This window comes from Arachis hypogaea, chromosome 16 (genome assembly GCF_003086295.3).
Source record: "Arachis hypogaea cultivar Tifrunner chromosome 16, arahy.Tifrunner.gnm2.J5K5, whole genome shotgun sequence".
Taxonomy (NCBI): Eukaryota; Viridiplantae; Streptophyta; class Magnoliopsida; order Fabales; family Fabaceae; genus Arachis; species Arachis hypogaea.
Genome location: NC_092051.1, coordinates 134,687,450 through 134,700,376, shown reverse-complemented (window position 1 = coordinate 134,700,376; position 12,927 = coordinate 134,687,450). Strand labels below are relative to the sequence as shown.

At 27.5% G+C, this 12,927-nt stretch overlaps 1 protein-coding gene across 2 annotated transcripts; it reads right to left on the bottom strand.

Moving 5' to 3' along the window:
* Positions 1–1,506: 1,506 nt before the first annotated feature.
* Positions 1,507–5,904, bottom strand: LOC112755114 (ribulose-phosphate 3-epimerase, cytoplasmic isoform). 2 transcript variants are annotated; one of them, XM_025803020.3, is made up of 8 exons: positions 5,661–5,904; positions 4,966–4,970; positions 3,717–3,779; positions 3,496–3,602; positions 3,333–3,430; positions 3,059–3,151; positions 2,919–2,960; positions 1,507–2,012 (listed from the first exon to the last, which is right to left on the bottom strand). In XM_025803020.3, exons 1-8 carry the CDS (start codon positions 5,775–5,777, stop codon positions 1,869–1,871), a joined length of 669 nt encoding a protein of 222 aa, XP_025658805.1. In that variant the 5' UTR covers positions 5,778–5,904; the 3' UTR covers positions 1,507–1,868. The 2 variants fall into 2 exon arrangements, with proteins under 2 accessions (XP_025658805.1, XP_072077367.1); XM_072221266.1 differs by having other exon boundaries at positions 4,914–4,970; positions 5,661–5,820.
* Positions 5,905–12,927: the final 7,023 nt, after the last annotated feature.

The window sequence follows — 12,927 nt, the reverse complement described above, 5'->3', positions numbered from 1 at the left end:
TCCCGAAGACAATGAAGAATTGATTCAGAACCATTCTGACATCGATGACAGGTGCTAGATAAAGCTAAACCACGACCCAAACGAAACTCTGAAAAAAAAATAGGAATAGCATTATGAAGACTGAGCCAAATCAAGAACTTGTACTTCTCAGGAATATGCAGTCGCCATATCCACAACCAATTATCATGCTCATTCCAGTCAAACTTTCTTTTGGCTAGCCAACTGTACCCACTCCTAGCTGAGTAAAGTCTAGAAGATGCCACACCCCACGACCAACCCGAACTCTCTCCAGCATTCAAATCTGGATTATAAGCATTCAAACGCTGTTTGACATCTTCTGGAATGATAGAGAAAATATCATGGAGATTCCATTGACCATCTTTCCAAACGTCTCTAATAGTTAAATCAGAGTCAGATATATGTACAAAAGGGACATCTTGAGCAATTGGACCCTCAATACTCCAATTGTCAAACCAAAAAGATTGATCAAGTGACCCAACGCACCAAGAGAAGGCATCCTTAAGAGCACCAAAATCCTTTGAGATACTCATCAACCCATTTAAAGTAATTACAGTGATTATCCTTCTACAATTTTCAAAAGCAAAAAATAAAAAATGAAAAAATATCCAACAATAGAGAACAAGATGAAAAATCTGTAGCTTTTTTTCAACACACTCACCTGGTACCTTAGACATGCATGGAACAATCTATTTGGATTCTCTACTATCCTAGATTTTTTAATCAGAGTCTTCAACCCACAAAAACATTATTCGTCAAGTCTTCCTCCTTGTTCGCATTGAACACTGGAATCATGACTGTCGTGCGAGGGATATGACAAACCACCACCATGACCTCCATTTCCTATCTCCATCCTCATAACGAACCAACAATTTCAGGTTCTACCCAAGTCTATGGCCATCCAAGTGTTGACGGCAAATTATTTATGATTGAATTTGAGATTAGGATTCATCCACTTAGAGACTGATTTGAATTGTTCTAATATACTTATTTTGTCAGCAACAAAAGGGTACTATTTGATATCTATCACGCTGGCAGTTAACAGGACACGTCAGCGAACGTTACTACCTCAGCGAAAGAGATGACGGAAGGACGAACGTGATCAAGTTGATTATCTTTCGGAGACAAATTCGATTACTTTTATCTTTTAGGACAAAAATAGAGATCAATGTATTTTTCAAAGACGATTTTGGCTATTAACTCATTGTTTATGCTAGTGAGTTACATAATTTTGTAATTAGCTAATCAATGCACCTGTGCAATATTTTTAAGGAAAAAAACGTCACAAATAATGAGTGGTACGGTATATATGTCATAGTTGCAACTACATTAAGGGCCCCATCAATATATGGAGGATATCAATGTACAATTAATTAACCAATGATCTCATGTAAAATTAATTAACCAATTAATTAACTATCAGTTGGCTAGTTGAATTCTTAATAATAAAAACTTAGATACTAATAATAGTTCAATTGAGAGAAAGAATTACAAATATTAATCTCATTATTTAAGTACATTGTTACAACTTAATCAAGGATATTTATTTTCTTTAATCACTACCAACTTCACCTAAGAAAACTAATTACAAAAGAATATGCGGGTCTTACAAACAATTTCAAATTGCTAGAAATATCCCCCAACAAATGAATTAGGTGACGGTAGCCAGCATGTGCTATACTATATATTTTCACAATTTATGAAGGACACACTACATACATACATTAACATTATTAAATCACTTGATATTTTTATTCGCTTGATTAAAAAGGGAGCTCATTATGCAGATTGAAGATAGGTCTATGTGAAGTTGTTAAAGTCCACACTTTGACCAAAAGTCAACATTTTTGCTAGGCTTTCTGAACAGAGCTCCTTAGCAAGGATATTACTTCAGCTGGCTCAGAGGCTCCAAAAACTGAACTTCCTGCAACAATGCAGTTTGCACCTGCAGACGCCGCCATGTCTATGTTTGAAGGTCCTAAACCACCATCAACCTGCAATTGAAGTTTGCCATGTTTTTTCATCATCTTCATAAAACCTTACAAATCATGTAGAAAAGAAATTTTTGGTCTAGGACATATACGAGTTAAAACATGCATATTTACAGAGGCAACAAATACAAATATAGGTTAAGTTCCTAATTTCCTATGGGAGTAGTTTTGCTAAATTTCAATTAGAACTATTGTTTAAAAGTCTATAACGTCTTTACAATGTACTAAAATTTTAAGGCTATAATCTAATTAGGTTTGTGTGTTGTATAAATGCTTTTTAATAAGCTCTTACAGTTTAAAAATGTTGTAATCAAGTCACTATGCAGTACCAAGATTTTCAGATATCTGTAGAATTTAGAGATATAATTGATGTGTTTATAAGGATCTGGTACAATTTATAAAATCGAACTAGTTTACAATTATTTTAAATATAGGGACTTAATTGAAAATCAATTAAATCTATCACAGGGGCACTAGAGTAATCGAATCATTGATGTAAAAGAAAAAATCATATTGCTGATAACAGAGTTTTCCAACAAGTAGTTAGAAATGAGAAGATGGGCCTATTGGTATATATTCGTTTTCTATTTCCTTTTCAAACTTTTTTATTTTCAGGATTTTGTAAATAAATTTATAAAATTAGGAAATAAAAAAAGAACACTAGATTTTATCTTTCTACTGTGTTCACCATTTTTCTTCAAAAACAATTTAAAGTAGAAAACACCGAAAATAAAAATAGAAAGCAATCAGGCTACGTACATGTAAAATGTGGAACATATTCAAGGATTTTTTCAAAAAATTCTCGAAAATCATTCAAGGCAAAAAATCTCAATGTCTGCTATGCCTAAAACATGTACAAAATATGGAGATAATTTGATAAGTTAAATACAAGACAATGGGTCAAGATACCTCTATGTCAAGCAACGGATACCTCTTTCTCAGTATGCGTACCTAATTAAAAATTCAAAGAGATAAAAGGAAATTAACCAAAACTAAGTTGAATAATATAAAAAAACAGCCATAACATACGAACTTAAGAGTAATATTACCTTATCCATCATCTCCGGCATAAATTTTTGTCCACCAAATCCAGGCTCTACAGTCATCACAAGAACCATTTCCACTGGTCTTTCAGCTTCAACCTGAGAAAGGAATAAATAGAAAAATAGAGGGAATAAATGAGGGGGAAAAAATAACTCATTCTTAACAAAGATAATAATATCCTCTACTGAGTTTATGCACACAATTCAGGAACATCTCTAAGAGATAATGCACTAATGATGCTAATAAAACCCATGAGATTACAACAAGATGGATGCGTACCAGAGGATAAACCTCGCCAATGGGTGTCCCTGGATTCAATGCTACACCAGGTCTCATGCCGTGTGACTTTATCATTTGAATAAGTTCTTGCCAGTTATCTGTAATTCAGAAACTCCAATGAGAATGCGGCAAAAGTAAACATCCTATAAAGGTGAGGACCAACCTTTAGAAGTCTCGACATGAAATGTAAAACCAGAAGCACCGGCCTTCCCCAAAGGTTCAACATAATCTAGAGGATTTGTAACCATCATGTGACAGTCCAGATATGCCCTGCAAGGGATAATGACCAATTATTCAAATGCAAAGTGCAAAGAAGTGTATCACGCTTACAGGAAAATATAGTTTTTCTACATGGAAAAAGATTTAGACAAAAATAGATATTACGTTGTATGCTTTCTCAAACTTTCAATGACTGGAGCACCAATGGTTAAATTGGGGACAAAGTGCCTGCATGGAATAGAGGAAGAATTTGAAAAGAACAAAGTGAGATGACTCTAAATACATCCACAGAGACCAAGACAAGTTAACAAATAAAGTTTTCTCCCATTATTTTGAAAATAATCATAAAAAGAACTAGCACCAGAAAAAAAGCTATAACTTAGGATTTTATGCTTCACATCTTAGCAGCTAGATCTTTGTGAGCTTTTCCTAAGTTCCTTCCATTAGATGATCATCTAATACATCCCATGTTACTTTTATATTGCAGGCAATTTAAAATAGAGATTGCAGCATTGATTAGAAAGGAAAAACTAGTGAAACCTATAATGAAATCTGAATGTTGTATTGATCATTTTCTTTTTGGATCTAGTTGAACCACGGGCATCTAGATTCTGCTATCAGGAATCCAAAAAACTTAACATGACTTGGATGAAGTTCCATAAAGAGGGTAGAGGTTTCCCAATGAGGACTTTTTCCATTTCCAGATTTCAAACCTGAGACCACTGAATAAGTGACCAAGGTACTTATCACCTTGACAAACCCCACATTGGTGTTGCATTGATACTATTATTGCTGTTATTGAACTTGAAAGGAAGATCAACTTTCTTTGTGTTGATAGGAAAACCTTAGTAATGATAATTTGGTGAATAACTAAAATAGGTACAATGAAACAAGAATTCTTATAGCTATAATGTCACTAAGTATTATGCATAAACACTTTATTTGAATGAAGTGAGATATATACTACAATGCTAAACCCGAAGGCCAATGCTAGAAAATGTCGAATTAATTTTACACCTAACTCATCTTCATGAATATGGATATACCTCTTGAAAGAGTGACAAAGAAAAAGAAGAGAGGAACAAAGAATATGATATCTAAAATTGTTAGATTTAATCAATCGTCACATGTACATATACAAGTACAACGTAGATATCAATACCAAATGGAGCAACTATTTACATAAAACTTAATGATCATCCTGAATGCCAAAACTATTGTTGTGTTCTCAAGACTTAGATACACTCAACAATAACAATCAACCATAACAATTAGGCAAATAATTGAACGAAACAAGAAATGGATAAGGAAATTAAGGACTGAAACTTAAAGTCCAGTAGTCAAGTTGGGCATAACAGCAACCTCAGGATTCAAGAGAAAGATAGCAGCATAAGCAAAAGCAAAGACACCTTACCCATCCTGAAAAACAAAAAAGAAACAAAAGATGAGGAAGAACGATCACATACAAAACTTAACATGCACAATCTCATCAATACTCGACTCATGCTAGTAAGAATAAAACTTTTTTCCCCATCCACCATAGGAAACTAAACTTCTCATTGAACCTGAATATAAATTTTAGCAAGAATTGATCTCCTATCTGATTAGATTATTTTCATGCTAGATTTTATGTTGTAATGATCCACATATAGTAAGGATCAAACCAAAACTTGACTACACTATATGATTACAAACAGCAACAACAAAACTTCATCCCATTTAGGTGGAACAGTTATATGATCAAACAATGCTATTGCATCCTGTCATCATAATAATAATAATAATAAGTATCACTCATCCATTGAGACATCATGATTTCTCTCACACTAGGCTTGTGTTCTTCTAAGAGTTTTCCTCCTATAAAATTAGATTATTTTCATGCTAGATTTTATATTGTAATGATCCATGCACAATAAGGAGCAATCATTAAGATGACTATCCTCATTGTTAATACAAGCAACTAAAAGAAAGTTATAAATATGAAATATCTATATGACTTTGATATGGTTCTGAATTGATAACTAAAATCCTGAAAGTTGTGGCATATAAAGTACACAAAACTAAGGTAAATAAATAAATGGAATTGTTAGAACGTGAAGGGAGGAGTACCATGACATCCATGTGGAGCCAATCGGCGCCGGAATTGAGAATGCGGTGAGCCTCCGACGACAAATTAGCGAAGTCAGCAGATAACATCGAAGGAGCGATATTTGGTGTCACTCCCATCTTTTCCTTTTTTTTTTTTTACCTTTTATATTTTAACACTTAGAATAACCCAAAGACCGCTTAGAAGAAGGAACTAAGCGGCAGAAAAAGGTGTTGTGTGATCGTTTGTGTCTTTGTGAAGGATGAAAGGTTGAAAAGGAATTCCCCTACTTGAATTCAATATTTAATTATTTATATAAGAAATTCTTGTTTATTTTATAGAGTAAATTTTTTTTCTTCCTTTACGTTAATAAAAAAGAAAAAATCTAGGGGCAGCAATTTTTGTATTTTCTGGTCATCACTTAACCATCAAAACAAAAGTGAGTGATTTCTCACCATTAGATGTAATCTCACACCATTAAAAATACTATTGATGGCTAATTGATGATTACAAAACACCAAAATTATTGATCCTCTAGCATTCTTCAATAAAAAATACTATGCGTATGTTAAAATTAATTATATATTTATTTAATTTATATTTTATATTAGTAATATTCTAGCCAGTTCAACAAATCAGAGACTTGGGACCGAACATCCGACCGACCCGGCGGTTTCCTGAACTTGAGCCGGGAGGTAACCCGAGCGTCACCTCCCCCTCCATGCGTGACTCTGGACAGCTGGAAAGGAAGCTTCTAGAAAAGAGGATTTGTTCGAGTGAGGTCCACTCCCGTACAAGCTATATAGGGGAGGGTCCTACTCCTCCCCTAAGATACGTCACATATTCTAACCTTAATTGCCACTTTTTGTATGGATACTGACTTGAGCGTCAGAATCCTTTTGCAGGTGGCCCCACCTCCTCTTCATACCACTTGCTTGGAGGCCCATCCCTCTTAAAGTTCGATCCGATCCAGCTCCCGGCACCTACCGCTGGCATCCAGTAGATCCAAACCGTTCATAAACTGAGCTACCGAACAAGTAATTAATTTTTTATTAACTTAATAGAGTTATATTATTTCTCTACATTTTTCTATTTTTTTTATTTTTCTGTTTTTGTTTTTTCAAAAATAAAATTATTTAACAAAATAAATTGTTACTCCACATGGAGCATAAAAAAATGAAAAATATTAAAATTATTAGAATTTATTATTTTTTTTGTTATTAATTAACTATTAATATTTATAAGTATCGACTAAACTATGTTATTAGATTATTAAATTAAAAAATTTAAATTAATGACTAAAAATAATGGTAAAAAATAATAAATTTTAATGGACTTCTAATATTTTTTAAAAATATTTTTTATCCATTTATGTTTCAAATAAGTTTAGTCGATGTAAAATGAACGCATTTTAATTTGTGTTTTTATCCTTAAACAAAAAGAATGCAAATGGCAAATTAATATAAACTAGAATAAAATTCATGCGGAATAAAATTCATGCGATGCGTGGAGAGTTAAATTAATTATATTATATAGTATAAATTTAAAATATTATAAATATTATTTATTAGAGATATATATTAGATAATATATAAATTAATATTGAAGTTACAAGTTATTATAAAAAATATTGTATAATATATATTATATAATATATTTATTTAATTTGATAATTTATATATGATTCAATAATAATATTATTCAATAAAAAATATAAAAATTTATACTATTTTAATATAAATAATAATTGTGTTTACCTGTTATTTTATAATTTAATTAAATAATAATATAAATTTAATTTAATTAATTAAGAAGTTTAAAATTTTTTTAGTAATATATTAAAATTAATTTAAATTTTATAATGATTGATGATAAATGACGATTTAAAATAAAAAAGTTAATTCAAAATTTAATAATTATAAAAAATAAAATTATACATAAATTAAACTATAAGTAATAAAAATATTTAATTAAAATTTATTCATTTAATTTTATATAATTATTTTTTTAATAGTTACTTTTGTTTATTTTTTTTATTATTATATAAAGATAAATTATTATGAAGAGATAAGAATACAATGAGAATTTTATAGTATAATATAAAGATAGAAGATTATGTTCAAATTGTGTAAAATAGCCACTTAATAAACTAACGTGATATTATAGTAGAAAATTAAAAGATTAACCGTACATTTAGAAATTACTTTTAGGTCTGTTTTAATATATTACTAATAGATATTATAATATCACTTTTCACTCCACTTGATGTGCGTCAAAAAAAAAAAAATTATCATGACAAGGTTTCAAAACTTTTAGGTTCATGATAGAGGATACAAATATCCTTATGCGAATTTCCCATACGTAATAAAATGACAATGTTAAAGGAGAAAAAAAAAAAAGAAAAGCACAATCAAATTTCTGTCTAAATAAGACATCAAAGAAAATAAAAACCAAGAAATTGAGAAAGCTAAAGAAGCTAATTGCTAAGTGCATTAGTTAGATCAAAATACAAAGAATACAAACGTATTGTCCATGAGATACACATATAACTTTTTAGATCCTCGTTTTAAGATGTTAACACTTTGTATGAATTACTCAAATGTATATATTTGCTAATCTTGTATATAATATAAATAAAATATTTAGATTACAAACAACTAAAACTACTCTTCTAAAATACGAGGAGAGCATAGAGTGAAAAAAAAAAAAAAAACCTTAAAATTTGAGAAGTATAAATATTTAGAAATTATTTTTGCTACACTTCATTTTTTCTGGCTCTCCTGGAACACCCGTCACTCGTATATATAGTGTAAGAGAACTGGAAATCCATCTTCTTTCAAATACACTTTATTTTTGCTTGATACAATGTTTTTTGTAAATTTAATAATATGTTTTGTACTTAAATAAAGGAGAAAAACTGAAAGAGACAGACTTCTTTTTTAAATATCACTGTTAAATTTTATGTAATAAATTAATAAAAAAATATTATACATCGATTATTTTACTATCGTAAATGATCAAATTAATATTTTTTTAAAAATTAATTAATCCTTGATTAAAATTTTCAAAGACTTAATAATCATTTATTCTTTAATTTACTATGATTAAGAGATAGGGTTTGGAAGAACAAAAAGAATGGCTTGTTCGTGCTCAAGACAAGCACAAGGAATAGATTGAAGTGAACACGTGTTCTATCAGAAAAAGGAATCAACATTTGTGGTTGATTTATATGCCGACGAATCCTTATCAATTGAAAAATAAGAATTTCAATTCAATACGCTGTTTTGAACAATTTTTTAAAAAAATATGCAAAAAATATTTTTGTTGGGTATATTAGTTTTTTTTTTTTTTTTTACGATAAGAGACTCGAACCCGCGACCTCTTAATTGAATGGAGGCCACTCAGATAAACACGCCTAAAACGTCTTTTTTTAAAGATGTTTTCATATTGTGTTTTAATTGGTTTCTGTATAATTTATTCGGTGTTCCTCATCACATATTATTAAATTCCTCAAAAGATTTTCTTTCCAAAAACACTAAAAAATATTTAATTTGGACTAAAACAAAAAAAAATAATAGATTAACTATTAGATTTTTTTAAAAGATTATTTACATAAAAAATATATCACATTTATAAATATATATATATATATATATATATATATATATATATATATATATATATATAACAAGCTCAAGCGTTTAAAAATTTTTATAAATAAAAAAAATAATTAATTTATATTCGTACAATATATAAAATAATTACTATATTATTATTATATTATAGATTAAGATTCACTAATTTAATTTTATTTTATTTTTAATATAAGTATTAGAAATAAATAAAATTTTTATAATTAAATGTAGTGTAACAAAATATATATAATATTAATTAGTTCTTAAAAATTTTTAAAAAATAGTTTCTCATTTTAGTAAAATAACTATTTATTAAAGTAGACAAATTAATTATTTTCTTCTCATATACGGTTTTTTTAAGACATAAAAGCAATTAATTAGGACATTGGTTAAGATAATTAAAGTCACTATTTCATTAAATTTTTAATTTAAAGAAAAATCCTAGTTAATTTTGGTATAGAAATTTCGAATTTAAAAACATTGATAAAAATTATGTTGAATTTTGATTTATTTGATTTTCATTTAAATTAAGCACTACATAAGTTAAAATTCTGTTTTGAAGTTATATTCGAGTTTTAATTTGATTTTTAAAGTTTCAATTTACTTAGTTTGATTTTTTAACTTAGGTATCCGTGACTCATATTAGGGTTTTAAGTGTTTAGTTGAAAATAAAAAATAAGGTAAAAAAATTTTAATTGTCACATCAAATAGTCGCTAGAATGTATAATGTAGCAGTCGTTAGTCCATTTCAGCATGTCGTTAACGATTTTGTGAGACAGTGACAAAAATGAGATTAGGAACCAATGTGAGTCATAACTATTAAGTTGGGAGACATAATTGTTAGAACTGATTAGGAACCAATTGGGAGACATAATTTGTTGTTGCTTGATTAGGAACCAATTGTGAGTCATAACTATTAAATTGAGTAAATCGAAATTTTTGAAATTAGATTGAAATATAATTGTTAGAATTGAACCAGTGATCGAACCGATCAAGCTACTGGTTCACTGGTTTATTGGTTCAACTGATAAATCACTGGTTGAACCGATAAAACTGGTCTCACGTAAATATAAAATATAAAATAGTTAAAAACTTAAAATTAAAATTTGAAATACATATCTTCACTAACATTTTATGAAGAATCAAGTCCCAACTTCTAAAAATAACTAATATAAAAAAACTATAAAATTTTAATACTACAATAGTATCTTATTTTGACATAATAAAAAAATAATTAATTCACAAAGCCTATCATCTAACTATAATATCAGTAGATTTTAACACTAACATCAAAACAAATAACCTTAATCACAATACTAGCAATAAAATAGATCAAGTAAATTAATAAATTTTTAGTGAAATTTATATTTATATTAATAATGGTATATAATTAAAATATAATTAATTTTAAAAATAGAAAAAACAAAAATTAAATTAAATTAGATATTTATGTATACTATATAATTAGTATTTGTCAAATATAGTACTTAGAAGTGCAATGGCTAAGTGGCAAGTAGAGGTTATTTTTGCTCCAAGGTTCTTGGTTCGAGACCTTGTGGAGACATTTTAAAATTTTTTTCAAGCAGACCAGTTTGGTTAGACCGGTTTGCACCGGTTCTTACCAGCTCACACCGATTTTATTCCTTAAACGGTCCAAAGAGTAAACCGAACTGGACTATAATCCAGTTCTAGTCCGGTTCACTAGTTTTCTGGTCGAACCAACCGATCCAGTTCGATTTTTACAACTATGGATATAATAATGGTAATTAAGTTGACCATTCAGTTGTTTTAATGGTAATTAAAATCTAATAATAGTTTATAATAAAAGAAACATTCTTTTGCAACAATGAACCTATAGTAATAGTTAGGGGTGTTCATAGATTAGATCATATCCATATAAATCCACAGTATTTATCCGTATCTGATCTGTAATTTGAGAATATGATCTGATCTGTAAGATGATCGGATTGGATCGAATCGGATCCACACTCTAATCAGATAGAAGTAAATATGTTTAAAAAAGTAAACAAAAAAAATTATTGACTTTTTTTTTATAAAAATAATTTTTTTTATATTTTTTATTTTATGGATATATTTGATATCTGATCCAAACATAAAAAGTGCGAATATCGAATTTGATCTAATGAGTTTAGTGCGGATTGGATCGAAATTTCAGCCATATCCCATCTGTAAACACCCCTAGTAATAATAACTAAAAAATTATAATGATTATATTTTTAACTAAGAGGAAGTGCAAAAAAAAAAGTACTAAATACAAGAACATTTGATCAAATATTAAAAAAAATTTACTTTAAAACATACCGTTGGACTTTTTTTTGCTTATATATATATATATAATAATAATATGATAATTGCTTTGTATATCACACAAATATAAACGTTTTTTTTTCTATGATCTTAAGAAAGGTTTTGTAAGTCTCTAACTTTGTTGTCGATTTTTGTAGTGTTAGCTCTCATATTATCAATTTGATTCATATATAATTCGGATGATAAATTATTTGGTGACGTGCTTTCTTTTTTACTGTGATATACTTGTTTATTATTATTATTATTATTATTATTATTATTATTATTATTATTATTATTATTATTATTATTATTATTATTATTATGTACATTAAAAAATAACAGGCCAAATTATTGCCATAACATAATAGAAGTATGGAAGTTTATCATTCTTCTCTAATGGAGGAAACAAAATTCTTTTCAATAATTTATTTAACGTTTAGTAGAATAAAAATAAATTTTATTAGAATAAATTTTAGTACGAGTTTAATATGTTTATTCATCATAAAATATTTATAGAATTACTCGTAGATAAATTTTGGAAAAAAGAAAAAAAACCATGATTTTTAATTTTATTTTTAAATAAACTTTATTTTTAATTTTAAAATAAATTTTATTTTTATTTTTTAATAATATTAAATTTTTACCGTATATAATTAGTCAATTATTTTTTAATCATATATAAATAAATTACTCTTAATAAGACTTTTTTGTGTTATTCAATTATCTTTTTTTTAAAAATAATTAATTATTAAAATAATTAAATTTTTCACAACAAAAATAATAAAACATTATGAATGAAAAAAATTAACCATCCTGATACTTTTTTGTATTTTTATTCATATTTTAATTATAAACATAAATATAATTTAATTATATTATTTATCAAATGTGACTATAGATGTAGATAAAATTTAGTTATATTACTTATATATAGTTTCATTGTATTGTATTACTTATAAAGTTAGATTATAATTATGACAATAGAATTGTTCTTGTATTTTTATATGTGTGACTAATTGGTGGTGTTAAAACATTACTCTTAATTATAAATAAGGCTTATAATTTAAAAAATCAAAGACTCAATTAAAAAGATACGAAAAAAATGATGTTAAAATATTCTAACTCTTTAAAATAAAAATATTCGAAATTTAATTAAAAATTATTTAAAATTTAAACTCAATAAAAATTTATATTCAATGTGTTTTGTATTAAATATATTTAATAACCTATTATATCATATTATATCATATTGGTTGAAATTAGTTTTTATAATGTTAATTTTTTAATAACACTTTATTAGAAAAAACCATCTTTTCAGAATTTTTTAAAAACTAATTGATATTAT